General features: G+C 28.2%; 1 protein-coding gene across 2 annotated transcripts in view; it reads left to right on the forward strand.

Moving 5' to 3' along the window:
* Positions 1-1,215: 1,215 nt before the first annotated feature.
* LOC114129843 (DE-cadherin) overlaps positions 1,216-16,637 on the forward strand; it is an 88,545-nt gene continuing 73,123 nt past the window's right edge. For both annotated transcript variants that reach the window (XM_027994688.2, XM_027994689.2), the window contains exon 1: positions 1,216-1,663. In XM_027994688.2, coding sequence (XP_027850489.2) covers positions 1,534-1,663 — 130 coding nt within the window. In that variant the 5' untranslated portion in view covers positions 1,216-1,533. The remainder of the gene's footprint in view (positions 1,664-16,637) is intronic.

The raw sequence follows: 16,637 nt of genomic DNA on the forward strand, positions 1-16,637 counted from the left end.
TTTTAATTTGTACGGTTAAATGTAGCTTATGATAAATAAAATTGTGTTGATTAACGACAAGAATTAGCATCGCTATTAAAATTAAAACAATTAGTTTTTATGAAATTAATTTGTGACCTTTGAAAACTTGCATAAAACCAAATTAGTATTCTGTTTGGATACCTACCAATAAGGCAATAAGTGTTTAAACGTGTGTTATGATTTTAAATATTTAACTATTTATTAATGTAATGAACTAATAAACAATTATAAATGTTGTGTCAAATAAATAAAAATGCTAAGGGTAACGACTTGTTGTAACTAATTAGTAATTCTACCTACAACCTATGCCGAAAACGTTCGACGGAAAGTGCGTAATGTTCCGCAGGGAAAAAAAGCGAACAGATAGGTACGATTTATTTCTTTTTCCCCTATTCGGCTGATATAATATAATATAATAAAATATTATACTACCAGTGGCGTGGTGATTATGGTGAGATCATTTCGAGCCCTCTAGGATAAAGTATTTCGAATAATATGAAAATATCCACCCTCCCACAGACAACCTATATGCTTTGTACACAATATAATAATGTGTTAGCAGCTGCGTAATTCGAAGTTTCCATGTCTGGAACACCGTGTTCTGGTCGAATTAAATGGTAAAAAAAAAAAAAAAATGGCATGAATATTTATCACGTCCGGTAACTGCGTATATGATAATATTATAGTGTTGCACAAATCCGTAAATAAACGACAATAAAAAATTATACCCAGTACAACGAGTAAACACCAACACAATATAGTAATAAATACGGCGTCGGTTTATCATCACAGAAACGCGAAAGCTATAGATGACTTGTCACCGTCCCCGACGACGGACGGATGCACGAACACCGGAACTCGGAAGATGACCGTCGTCCAGACTCGCGTTGCGACATTATTACTCACCACTCGCTGACGAGTAAAAACCCGCGTGATGTGCAGCGGGCGTACGGCGGCGGCGACCGTGGTGAATGATGAGTGTACGAAATTCTTGTAATAATAATAATATTATAACGAGTAAAAACGACAATATTATTATGTATCGGCACGGCCGTACGAGTGATCGTCGTTCGACACCCGTCGCCGACCGTCGGTTTCTGTCGGTTTAACGGTTTTCGACGCGCACCGCCACCGCGCGCGGCACAAGGCACGTCGTCGTCGGTGCGTCCGTCCGTCAGTCGGCATTTCAGCGTCGTGGGTTTTGCACGTGTCGTTCGCGTTGCGTTTTCGCGTTTTCGTGCGTGTCGTCTTCGTCGCGTCGTCCGCAAACCGAAAATAAATCAAAACCTGGCAAGACTCGCGCCAGTGACTTGTTTCGGTTTGTTTTTTTTTTTTTTCAATTTTTTATTTTTTTTTGGTTCGTTTTTTCCGCCAAAGTGCGACTCTCGTGTCATGACCGAATCGTCGGGATTTTCGTAGCCCGCGATCGTTTTCTGTTTTTCGTCAACTCGGTGTCCGCGGTTTCACCGTCGCTCGTCGCAATCGGGAATCACAGTTTTCGCTAGTCCAGCGATGCGGCGGAAGGCCCGCAGGTCGCCGTCGGTACCGGCCATCATTGCCTCGCTCGTAGCCGCCGCCGTCCTGATAACCGCAGTTGTATCGTCATCGGAGGGACAACAACCGCAACAGGAACAAGCATCAGGTAAGACCGCCGCCGCACGACATATCCCGAGGAGATTTTTTACTTTCCGCAACCTGCAACACTGTCTTACGCGCCGTGCGCGCAGCCGACTCGCGACGACGGCCACAACCGGTTTTCCGTGCGTGTGCGTCTACCTGCAACTCTTTGTTCTGTCGGTGCTTGGCGATCGATGTGGAGTGGAGGTGTTTCTTCTTTCGTTGTTCCCCCCTACCCCACAACGCTTCCCAGCCATTCCACTCCATCGCTTGGTAATAATAATTATTATTATTCCCCCGCCCCCTCTTCCCAAACATTCGCCGCCGCCGCCGCTGATGCAGCAGGTGTTCGCTCCCCCACCCTCCTGCCGTTAACCCGTGAAACCACCGGTGTGCTGCCGTTGCTCCGCGGTCGGATAGCTCCGATGACAATAGACTGACGCGCTGAACTGCTGTCGTTTTCTTATTTACAATGATAGGTATTATTACTATTATTGTATTCTTTGATACGCTTGCTCTAGGGGAGGGGAGGGGGTGCGATTGGGGCAGAGAAAATAATTCAAAAACTGGTACTTACGTCTTACGTTAGGTTATGTTCGTTGGTAGGTAGAGAGAGAAAAGTAAACTTCAACGACCTATTTTATGTGCATTATAATACGTAGGTACCTATTTATATTGTTTAGCATTTTGTTTGTAGGTTGGATCCACGTTGTCCCCGCGTAGGACGCGTATTGTACAAGGCTCGACGCCGCGCCGTTCGTCGTATTTCGGTTTTTTTATTTATTATTTTCCTTTACCCATAAAATAATAAAACCGTGTACTAGACGGTTGTTAATCTTTATCACCCTCCCTTTGGTGATTTTTTTTTTCAATATACTTTATTCGTGTACTAGGTAAGACACGCGACGCACACGATACGCTTATTAACATATCGTTAATAATTATAATATTATATAGGTACCTAGGTAATTACCGCCGTTTAAAATATTGGAAAACATCCGCTACATTCGCACGTTTTATTAACCATGGCTTTATTTGTCCTATACGTTCACGACGCCGTTCATCCACATTTTTTTTAAATTCTAAGATTCAACCTATTTACTTTTAGATGAAAATTATTTTTTGAAAAATACTAGGGCATTGTTTTGGTTATATTTAAACTTTTTCTTCTCATGTTGACTAAATTATTATTAGGTATCTGACTTAAGAAATGTCCTTTTATACAGGTATAGGTTAGGTACTTGGTACATCGTCCAAACGTGTTTATAACAATAATTAATATTTTCTTTGTCTAAAATCAAAATTTTAAAATAATCCTTGGAATTGCTAACGCACGTTTTTGAATAAGATAAATTATGATGTAGTCGTGAAGAAAATAGTACCTACCCTTTTAAGAACCCCCCTCCTTCCTATGAATTTTTTTCTGTGCGTGCTCAATCGTGTATAATATAAATTATAGGTAGGTATACAATAGTAGCCCGTTTATTTTTTTGACCGTCACTGTGTAATATAAGCTATATCGCATAGTCTCTTCAACCGTACAACGACGACATATTGTGATTATTATTATGGAAAAAGAGCGTAACAATTCATCGTTTGTTCTGTTCAAACGAACTCACTGTAAGGAATTTACCACGTGTAAGGAAAAAACTATTCCTCGTTTTAAAAGTGGGTACTTTTCTGTTATGTCAATGAAGTCGTCACACAGTTTCTTAGAAATTGTATTAAGCTATGTTTGTCGTTCTGTATGTGAGTCGATATTTTGAAAGAAAAATAAAACCTTGGCAATTTGTGCGACAAAAAAATCTTAGTCTTCATTTCCTCGTCTATAATACATTTTTGTGTATACCTACTGAATGATAACAAAACCCGAGACAAAACTTAATATACAACCTAAAGAAACTATTAGTTTGCATATTTGTTGAATCGTTCTCATCGTGTTTAATATTTTCAAAATAATGTTGATAAATGCAAAATTATACATTAGGTAAACTGTGTAAATTCAATGTTTCTGCTTAAATCGTTAACTAAAAAATAATAATAATAATAAATAGATTTGTACTAATATATTGGATTTTTATAAAAGTTATTAGGTAATATATTTACCAAAAATAACAATAATAATAATAATAATATTATATTAATTATTATTGAACTGCTGTCTCTTCGTGACAATTTTTTTTAAGTATGATTTATTTGTCGATTTCTAATATTCTTTTTATTGTTATCCAATATTTTGTATGTCTTTCAGGTTGTGGTTACCTGTCGGCTGTCGTGTTTTTTATGAAAATTATTGTATAAAGTATAAACTATAAATGTGTCGTTTTTTGTCACTTATATAGCTCATCTTGAATTAAAAACTTGTAAAATTTGGAGTCAACGTTTTTATTACTTCGTTTTCCGTCGTGGATAAAAACTCAGTAGATTACGTCCGTCGTGTCATATATTGTGTAAATCAATTTAAATTCGAAACAAAGAAAGTTGAAATGATTGAAAAGACACACCGTGTATCACATTAATGATAATTACTAATAAATGTAATCCACTAACAATAAGTAGATATACCTCGTGAAATCATATTTATTTTAACTATAAATAATAGGTTCTACGTATATATCAAAATAATATTATGTTATAGCCAATAATATTATTATCAAATATAAATTGGAAATATTTTTATACCTCGCTTTAGACCTACCTAATAATAATCTGCCCAATAATTTATATTATAATTTTATAGTTTGTAAATAATTTGAATAGTACATTGTATAAAATGATAACTTAAAACTGAATCAACTAATACATGGAATTACCTATCTGTCAACATGTGTATCAATGTGTACCTTTTCAAGAAGTAAAAAGTATAAAGTAATTGGTAGGTATTAATAAAAACAATGTTATAGTTGCCTATGGAAGTTAAAAATATTAACTATTCCTGAATGAATTGCTATAAATGGTATGAGTTATGAGTTATGAGTGTTCATGACTACGTAAGTCGGCAAACTGTTGTCGCCGTTGTTTTGTGTCAACAAGTGTCTTGGAGCGATAACGAATTCTTATTGTGCATTGCATCATTGATAAAAAGAATAATTATATTGTTATTATCATGACTTCATGACTCATTTGTAATAGTAGGTAATCGTTAATCACTGTGTATTCTGGTAATAATATTCTGTTCATACTGTAAGATCAATTTTATATTTTGAATTAGTTTCAGTAGTATAATGATTTATTTAAGATCAACACTTTTAGAATATTGTTTTCTAGTTTTATTTATTAAATATACTTTTTTTTATAGCTAAAACATCAATCCTTCATCAAAAATGTTTGTTTTTTTTCTATAAATAGAGAATTTATAATGCTTTATCAGGTATACCTAATGATTTTGTGCATTTTTGCTACACGGTTATGATCATATTTTGGTGGTAGTTCAAAAGAATATAAAATCAAATTCCTTAAAGAAAATTCGGGAAAATTACAGAAAAATCTTTCCATTAAGTATCACGTTTTTTTTTTTTTTTTATATAAAATGTACAATTTTGAAATGTTAGTTTAGTAATAATAATGTTAAGTACGCATTCTATAATTAATAATTATATTATGTGGAGGCTAATTTGTCAGTTTTCAAGTTTCAAATAAAATGTTAAGACATTTACATAACATTAGTCACCATAGTTTTTTGATAAATAATTTAGTAACAATATTATTCGAATGTATCTAATAATCTTTTAAACTAAACATTTGATTATTGTATTAGCATAAACTGATAAATTCCATAAAAAGATAATTTATTAGATACCATTAGCCTACCTTGGATAAGCGTTGAGCTTTTCTCCCGATATAACAGTAGTGGGCTTAGATGTAGCATTTAGCTTGGCACTTAGTTTATATGTTCTAACTTACCTACATTGGAAACGTAATATGAAAATGACTGATAAATTCAGAGATCAATTGTTCTTCATCAAGTATTACTTATATGTTTATTTTACATAAAAAATAAATAAATCGTGGATATGTAAAATAAATACTACGATACTTAGGTATGTACCTATATTTTTGTGTGCTGTTATTCTACATCTACACTATTTTATACAACACCAAATAATTTTATTATTATCTTCAGCAGGATCGTATTTAAGCGGGATAACGGAGATATTTGTTTTGGGCGGACAATTTTTGATACATTTGGGGGGAGGCCAGAAATCGGTGTAATATTATATAAATAATATTTTTTTGGTGGGGGACGTGTAAATATTGTTGACCCAGGTCATAAAAAGTGTAAATACGGTCCTAGTCTTCAGAGATACTTTTTGCAAACTAGAGTAGACATATTTTTTTAATCTTTCTAGTGCACTAGAAATGCTTAACAATTTTTTTTACTGGTTTTGATTTTGGAATTTCTATAACTATTGTCACTATTGAGTATGGATGGAATTTATGGACAAGTCTTATGTTGTTAATTGTCCTGTTTATCCTGTTTAAAGATTATTATATATTTTATTTCTGCTGTAAATTTCAGTAAATTTGTGTTTTTTTAAATAAAATAGTTATTAAGATAAACAATATTGTTCATATGGTAAAGTTTTTTGGAAGCGGATAGTTATTAATTGTGTAGATATTTCTGTATCGTCGACCACGTATTTAGCTTTAGTTCTGTGCTTTGTTCTACACTTGTCGCTTACTATTACTGGGTAAATCAATTGGGTATTTTAAAAGCCATGGAATACTTTATTTAATAGGAGGTATTAAATAGCATAACAGTAATTGATAAATATGATTATTATTAGTTGTTGTTGTTTTTATTATTATTATTTATATAATATTAGGTTTTCAATGCAATATACTATTTTTCTCATATACACTTACCAGTGTACAGCTTTGCATTGTTCTATCACTGGATAAAAAACTAAATACAATTATTTTGCCAACTTATAATCTGAATTCAAACGTGCGAGACGATTGGTACAAAAGTTTTTCATCTTGTTATTTCCTTTCTCGGTCTACAATAATGAATAGTGTAATTATTGTGTCTAATTAAACAAAACGAAAGTTATGAGAAATGTTTTCTAAACAAAATTCACACGTTTTCAGAAGCTGAACTATAATTTAAAATTAAAACAGTGTTACAATTTTGTTTTTTTATTCGCTACATTTTTTTATGTTGATTACTTATGTAATTATAAATACACCCTTAAGTCGTTTTTTAAATAAATGTATTAAATTCTTATAGCTTTCGATATTTATATTTATAAAGGATATAAAATAAGGTTATATAATATATCTTCCTCGATATTTATGTTTTTCGTTTTACTAACTGCGAAAAAAGAAAAATTAATATTAAATCATGTATATGTTACCAAGTATAATTAGTAGTAATTTAATATAGGCCCGTTATCCGTTTTACTCATGTATTTGGATAGGTTAAATGGCCTGTAAGATATTAATATATGTTATTAAAATAAATAATGACTAATGAGTAATGACATATATAATAATATTATTGATAATTGTAATAAATTATATAATTACTTATTTAATTTTCAAAAGTGGTGTCATAATAATTTTTAAATATCAATGTATCAAAATGATTACAAATTACCTTTACTAAATGTAAAAATCTTATTATCTTATTAGGAAAACAGCAAGTCTAATGTTAAATCTTATATTAAGGAGTAGGGACCATGGCAGTATGGCACGACTTTATCCAGTGGCTTAACGTTCAATAAACATTTTACACGATTTTGCAATAAAACAATATGAATGTTTGTGGTTACTTAAAATTGTAACTGTTGAGAATTTAACTATTTATAATGCTCTTAGGTACATTCTTTAGTTGAATATAGTGTGAAGTTCTTATCAACCTTGTCATATTACACAAATCAAAAAAGTAAAAAAAACGTCTCCTCCGTATGATCGATTTTTGATGACATTTGAGACTTTTTTTATTACAATGGCTAAAGAACTAAACCTTCCATCTATTCTGTCAATGATAGACTATTTAATAATGATATACCTAATTTTAGCGTATAAATTATTAAATAATTTAATTGAATGTCTTGTGTTATTAACCAAACTTAAACTTTTTTTTTAAATTGTTACAATGGTTTTATTTAATTTAATGTACCTCACTATTCTTACCAATTTAAAATTACATTGTATGTACAATTTCAAAGTTAAAATTATTGTAATTGTGTCACTTTAAATAGAATTTGATCTGGAATTTTATTAAATGGTAATTCCATAAAAAGTTGTAATTTTTTTTTTGATCCGCCAAGCAAGTTGAAAAGTTACCTATAAGTCCTAATTTTGATTTTTTTTTTATTATTTATAAAACACTTAGGTATAAGTTATTAATTTATTAGGTAATTACTTATTATATAATATTTTTTGCATCCATTGTTTCGTATAGTTATTTCACGTGTTTCGATTGATTGTAAATTATTATTTGTTTCTAATAATTATTGTACTCTTTGCTCTTACAAGACGTTATCACTTATTATAAATTTCATACAATAAAGCTATTAATATTATTTATATAGATAATAACTGTTTTTAGAAATCTAACTGCTTAACTAAGTAACCATTTCATGTTGAATTGCTATTGGAACTTATTTTCTAATATAACTGTGTTCTATGTATATTAAATATTTTTATAACTATTAATAATCGAACCTGAGAAGAAAATTGACTAAAAATCTTCTTCTTAATGAATGATATAATTCTGAAAGGTTCTATAATATTTAAGTAAGCATTCCGCAATCCGGAATTTCCGGTATGCATAGTTTATTTAGGTACACAGCTAAAACACGGTTAAGCATGGTGGTGGGACGAATTCACCGGTAACCACTGTGGCCACGCTGTATGCCTGTATCGTAGTCAGTGACTGTGGTGGAGGGAAAGGAAACCGTTATATGGTCTCTTTATTTATTATTATTTTTGCATTGTGTCACGTACATTACGCACAGGATTGCCCAAAATAAGTTGTTAAAATAATAAACGACATATACACGCGTCTTGATTAATATAAAAGTGTTTCAACTGTGTTTCATTAATTATATCGAATTATTCGTATCAATTTAAATTGTTATAGTGTTAAAATATGAAAAATTATGATAATACATATATATGCATAAAGCATATGTAAATACTTATATTTTCAATATACCTATAAGATATATAATTTCTATTTCGATGCGTTACAAGAGTATACATATACATTATTTACATAAACACACAGACATATCACAAAGACAATTAATTACTAATAATAATCACTATTTCAAATTTTCACATAAATATTTTTTATACCAATAACAAATTTGTTTATAAACCTATTTTAGACTGAAAATTAATGTTTTCATAATTCCATCATAATTGACGTATACTTTATTTTGAATACAAGTTGTAATTTTTTTTGTTAGATGTATATTTTGCATTTTAATAATCTCAAAACTGAGATGTTTTAATTTTTTAAATTTAAATTTGTTTTGTCTTAATAGGGGATATTCGACCCCCCATATATACTGTTTTGTGGTTAGAGTAAGTTAGCTAAAAAGTGGAAGAAACTTAAAAAGTCTTACTAGTTTACTTGCATTAACTCACATTTTACCGAGCATTTTACCTACTTTTTGTGTAATTTTTGTTTTAATATAAGTCATAATATTTAATGAAATTATTTGATGTAGATAGTATTATGATTTGAAAATTGATGTATTCATAAGATAGAGATTTACTTATGAGTTATGGTTAGTTTTTAATTTTTTTTTCTGTCGGGATCTTAATTAAACCACGAACGCGTTATCTGATATAAAATAATAATAATAATAAACGACACTATAGAAAAAAGGAAGGAATACCTAAAATTAAGTTTTTCATCTTAGTAATTAATAATTATTTTAAAGACGATCCGTGTCCTTCAACCTAACTCAAGGATTTTCTTTTTTATTCAATAAACAATTAATTTACTTTTTTCCTTTAAAAATAATGATAAATATCTTATTGATAATAAAAATTCAAGTGGAAAATTATTAATTATACGTGTATATTATTTACTTATTTTGAAAAATATTTTTTATATTATGTTATATTTTGATGTTTACTCTTTTACATTTAGTTAAAATAAAGACTGTACATATTGTCTTGTATTATTGGTCATAAAAAAAAAAATTTCAGGATTCTCTTACATTTTTGTTAAGGATTTAAATTACTGTAGTATTTAAGTATACCTATCTATATATATATTTTTTTAACGGATTTAAAGTTCAAATAATTATGCATGCTTATTTTGTTAGTTATATAATTTTATCTTTGATTATTATTAACTGATTCATTCGTGGGGGTTTCTTATATAAAATGCATACGTATAGTTTTAAGCATATGCATAGTTTTTAATGAGAGTAATGATCATAATATTGATACCTCGATCAACACATTTAATGTTTGTATTTATGTATATAATGAGATAAGTTGTCTATTTTTAACAAATTATTCATAATGTGACTTATTAATATTTAATATCTAACTTTTTCTTGAAACCTATACATTTTAGTTATATTATTATACCTAGGTATTATTGAATTTTTGTTTCATTTTTTTTTTTTTTGGAGTGAAAATGTAAGTGCATACACATTTCATCCCTAAACATTTTTTAGAGAGCGTAATTTTAAAATTTTATTTTAAATGATCAAAATAATAAATAGAAACTTAAATAAAATTATGATGATAACATTTTATAATTATTTTGGATATTTACTAGATTAATAGGTGTTATTAGTCATTATTAGTAATACACTAATGTCCATCATCATGAATGTATTTTAATACCATAGTGCACATAGAGTAAATATGTATAACTATACAGATCATTTTTAAATTTGTGTGTGTGTTGTAAATAATTTAAATATAACGATTTTGTTTTAAAAAATATTTTGCGGGAAATTTTTCCGTAGTCATAAATTGTTTTTCTTTTGTCTTATGTATCCTCATCGACACCGATACCATCGTCATCATTACTATAATAATAAATTAATTTCAACCCTCCAGTCATTTTGAAACAAGTCATTGTACAAGTCGTGTACTTAGTGTGCAAATATAATAGGTCAGGAGCATGTAAGTGAGTAAGAGCGGAAAAAAACAAATACATTGCATTTTATTTAGTAGTGCACGGAGTCGTATCTTTGTACGTATTACAGCTAGTCTTCAAATGAGACAGTAAGACGAAAGGTTCGATTAGACAACCGTTCAATGAGTCATCCTTGTTTCCTAAAACGCGTGGGCGTGTGTGTAATACCAGGAGAAATGTGCGGTCCTTCTTGTCTGGATGGTGTGCAATAATATTAATAATATTATGTCCATGAGTATTGCAATCATAATGTTAGTATTCAACCGGATATCATTGTTCACTGAAAAACAAAATAAATGTATTGAACATACATTTTGTGTCGGAAATAGTGATTATATAGCTACTGTTTGTCATTAGATATCGTATATAATTCCGGACGCGCGAATTTCGGTCAAGTACATGTTTTTTCATGATGACCAGAGTTCATACGTACGCTAATACGTGAGTTGGTGTGATGTGATAAAAATACATCGAACGTATAAAGCCAAAATATCACAATATATTGAACAAGCTATTTTCGTAGTACTTAATTTGAATTTGAATTGAATTTCAGTTTGTTTAATTTATGTTATACTTTTAACTTTTAAGTATTTGTTAATTGTTATTTTTAAATTCCCATACATATGTCCTTAATTGTTGAACCTAGGTACCTATAATTTTCAAAAATAATTTACAAGTATATCCTTTCTACATGTAATTTATTATAATATTTCAAATTTAAGTTAAGTTTTATCGAGTTTTTTTTACCTTTTAACTAGTATTAAATATTATTATCATATTTTTTGATATCTACTTAGTATACATAATTAAATAATGTTTATAAATATTTTACGTACTAATATTGGGTTATGCTTGGGTATTTGCTTAGCACAAAATATATGAATTGGTGTATTATCGTACCTGGAAATAAAGATGGACATTGGACATATACACACCAAGTAGACTTAGATAATTTAACAACGTGTAAGATGCATAGGGTATGCAAATTTTATTAGTTACTTAGTACATTTTATGGATTTATATGCTCATTAAAAGTACTTGTTAATATTCAATTACTATAGATAAATTAAAAAAAATAAACAGTTTAAAACTTTATTGAGGAATTACTGTACCTATTTTAACAGGTAATATGTCTTTATTTTTTAAACCTGTTAATTACATCAATAATATGTATTCTTTTTAATTCAAGTTTTATTTTTATTCGTTAAGTTATTTTATAATATAGTATTAACAACGAGTTAAATAACAAACCACTTTTTTCGTGTTATAGGTACATCAAATGTTGTAGATTATTATTATATTAATTTATTTTTATTTTTTATTACCTATATTGTTATTATATTTCTGAGGTATTTAGGTAGGTAACTAGATTTGTGATTAATATAATTCTATAATAGGTATTTAATCAACTATTATTCATATTTATTACTCCTACACATTTTAGTTAGACTAGTTAAAATAAGAATAAATTCTTGTCAAAACATTTATGTTAAGAATCAATGGGCGTTGGTTAAATACGAGTGAGGGTCAAATGGGATAATACTTAAAGCTAAGTGATTGTATATCCCGCGATTATGGAATTATAAACAGGCACAAACGCGAGCGCAATGTTTAAACTTTTAAAACATTTCAGTTGTGCGGGAACTTAACAAAAGCCACCACGTTAAAACGTTACGAACTTCCAAATAAATATTTCACGATGGTTGTGACGGTTTTCTGTTATATTATATTTTACGGTCTAATTTGAAGTCACAGTTGATGTAAACGTAGTATCAAGTATGTCATAAACATGAATTCAAATACCGTAACAATGTTTATTGCCATTGAAAGCAATTCTAAATTTGGTTACCAAAAACAGATTTGAATAATCGAGTAATAATTACTTGATATTAAAAATTAATAAAATTATAAATGTATCTTGTTATTATAATATGTATTTGACAATAAAAAATTACTGTACAATTTCAATTTTCAAGTAAATAATTAAGTATATCGGTTAATGTCGTTTATTATATAATAATAACTTAATATTATATTTCTTTTAAAAATTATTTTGTTCATACGTTATAATTTTATTAGGAAATGTTAGGATGATAATCTAAAGATTATATTAACAATTCTTTAAAAATTTTAATTTTAATAGTAGCGGTATACCTATTTTACTATTAATTATTTATTGAGTAAATCTCAATTCTCATGGATTAATATATTATATGGCATAAGTAGAAAATAGACTTAAGGTTCAATCGTTTTAAGTAACGTTTTCGATCTGTGTCAAGTCTGAATAATAATAACATTGATAAAATGAGTGACGCAACTGTAGGTATGTTAAACGTGGTGTGGATTAAGTCACGATTTTCAATAGGTAATGCAAAAAAGTTATGGCGCAACTCAGAGTGCAACCACAAGTCATTGCATAAATATCTTAGCATTTTTATACGAAAAATTAATACAACAATTTATTTACTATTAATTACAAGTAAAAACACTTATCTATTTGTTATACATTTATTTTTATTAATGAATTTATTTAAAATCTATACCTAAGGGTACCTAATTTGCATACTGACGGTATTTTAGTGATTCTATTGTTTATTATTATTGTACATTAGAAATCGACAACAGAATGATAGCGGGCGCAGGTATTGTGTGAATATGAATGGTATTTTTGCTTTAGTAATTTATTTACCTACTGGCTTTATTATAAAGGAAAAAATATTCTTATAAAAGTTGTATATTTCCTCATTTTATAATATTATATTTGACCTTGTTTAATATAATATATTATAGTCCGTATTTACTGAAGGTAATTTAAAAACCTTAAATAGGATTTTTCCCAACTTTCCTTGTTTAATATTTTCTTGTAATTTAAAATTATTATAATGATCTTAAAAATCTTGATTTGGAACTGATTTATCCATTTTATGCAATTAAATTATTTTTATGCAGCACTTTGAGATATTAAAATTGTCTTGGATTCAAATTTATAAATTAATAAATAGATTTGAAATTAAACGCATAGGTACCTACGTCATCACCTAGATAATGTTAATTTAGGAAAATTATTTTTAATATACTTAATAAAATGTTGTTTAAACATCAAAAAACAATTCAATTTACGGTACATCTTTTGTTTTATAAAATAAATTTTGAATATGATGTTAAGGTAAATTGTGTTCTGTTCAAAACTGTTTTCCGAATGCGATGATTTATTTATGGCTTTTTTTTTTAATACAACTGGAATGTATTGTTGACGCGAATGGGTTTGATGTATCGTGTTTGTATATATACTTATTTTTAAGACCATATTTCAATGAATGCTGAAAACTTTATTTTTGTTAAAATTCAAATCTGAATAATTATTTATAGAGGACTAATTTAATTTGATTTACATTTTTATTTTAGATTTATAATTTTAAATTGACATTAATATTAATATAATCGTAGCCATAAATATCAATATACCTGAAATCTTATTAATGTAAAAATTCTATATAATATAAATTTATATCAATAAACCTATAAATAATCTTATATAATTAGGTATTCTTAGATAATATTAAACAATATATTCTTGTAGCTTATTAATGATACGTACTTTTTTTATTATTGATATTAAGATAAATATTAGTCGTTTATACTAATTGTATTAGTCTCAATTGTTTAGCTGTATGAATAATTTATTTTTACAACTCGTGTACCTTAATAGTTTGTATTAAGTTTGATCAAAACTTTTCAGATCACTGTGTGTGATCTTGAGCAGTGTTAGTTGATCTGAATTGTATTTATTTTTACCTTTACCAATGTACACCATTCATTTATACTAAGTTAATTTACCTAACCTATTTTTGCCCCTTCCGACATTTTAAAAGAACCGAAAATTAATAACTCTTCTACCATTTACTTCTCATATCTACAAATACAATAGCCTTTAAAAGGTATTAACGGATTGTTTTCATCATATTATGAGTTAAAAATAACGCGTCTGAGGAAGTAGTTTGGAAGTGATATGTTCTTTTTATACATAGTATAATAGAAGGAATATTCTAAACTTCCCGCAACTATATTTCTGTGCCAAAGTAAACTCAATAAATGTTACAGGAAAGGATTTATAAGTTCACTGGGATGGTCTCCCTTTTGTCCTTAATCTGTAAATTATATGAAATCTTATGATTTTCTAGACATTATTTTAATCGTTCATCTCAGAAAATAATATTAGATACCTATATGTAGGATTATAAGAAATCCTCGGCTGTGCGAAGACTCATTATTTTGGGGATAATCAAATTATAATGATTAATTTATTTTTAAATATAATTGTAAAGTAGATAGAAACATTGTTAAATTGAATATCCTAAAAAAATGTGATTGGCTTAGAATGGGAATGCATTTAATTTCGGGTTTTTTTTAAATATACAAATTGATTTCATCTGTTGGTTTTTGACTTAACCGTAGACTACTATTTTGAATAAAAAAAGAAACAAGTATTCAAAGACCGTATGAAGTTTTAAGTAGTAACTAAATATAAGAAGTCACGCTAATTTGTTTTAAATGATGTAGTACTGTCCATCATCTTTAACCATTTTGTGACTTCGCGCGTTGAGTTATAGTCGCATCAACTATAAAAAAAAACACAAATGTATTAATGCATGTTAAATTACATTAAACATAGGTACGTATGTTTAAGTTAATTATTTTTATTCCAATTACTTACCTAATTAGACTTATATATTTTAATTATTAAAAATAGGTAATTTAATTTATATAGTAAATTATTTTATTTTATTTTTATTTTAAATGTATAACATAAAATCGGACTAAAATGTAATAAACTTACTTGAATAATGTATTATTTGAAAAAACCTGAGAATTCTTCAATATTATTAATGGTTTAAAAATTTTTATGATTCTCAATGTGTATACTCGCCAGTATTTCATTTTATTTAAGATGAATTGATCGGCCAAAAGAATCACTTTTGTGTCATCAGGGTTTTAATATACAGTTCTTAGATATCTGACAATAAAATAAAATAAAGTCTTGTGGAATTTCAAAAACGCCACAGAGCACCATGTGGTGGTAAAGAATCGTTATAAGGTAGGGTGACCGCGAGCTATTATCACGTACTACAATCATTGTTAGGAAATTGCGCATGGTTGTTATTTCGTTGAAAACACAACAGGTGTCCATGTTAGTTGTAGTATATTATATAGTATGAGGTGTTTTTTTTTCCCAGGAGATACTGTTTAAACGACTCAGCATTTAATATGATACCTATATGTTGTAAATCTTGATTTCGAGTATAAATGATTTAAACTGTAAAGTATAGCAGGATTTTATTTATTTATTGAACTACAAATACCTATTGGTAATTTTTCTTTGAAAAACTTAAATATAATATTTTTAAACTTGTATTAAATTTAACATTAGGCTTTACCTACCTTATATATTTATATTAATCATGTTAGGAATAATCTCTATATGTTAATTATGTATTTAAAGGAAGTTTGGAATTTAAATAACACCTGTGATAGTTATTAAAAAAAAATTTTTTATCAGAAATTTACTTTTGTTTGTTTGTTGACTTTGATAATATGAATTCGGTGTAAGAGTAATCGCTTTAATTAAATTTTTTTGTTTTAAAATCTGTCAAGATTCTATTTTTACACTGTGACCAATAACTATTAGATACATACAAGGTATATTGCCCTGTACGAGTATATCTTCAATCGTTTGGGAATAATCAGAACATCTTAAAATGAATGAAAACTTTGTTTAAATTAGATTAAATTTTCAATCCCTATCAAAAATATAAGATAGTCATGTCTCATTATAGAAACATAAAGTTGTAATTTTTTATTTTTAAAAGTAGTTTATTAT

This window comes from Aphis gossypii, chromosome 1 (genome assembly GCF_020184175.1).
Source record: "Aphis gossypii isolate Hap1 chromosome 1, ASM2018417v2, whole genome shotgun sequence".
Lineage (NCBI taxonomy): Eukaryota > Metazoa > Arthropoda > Insecta > Hemiptera > Aphididae > Aphis > Aphis gossypii.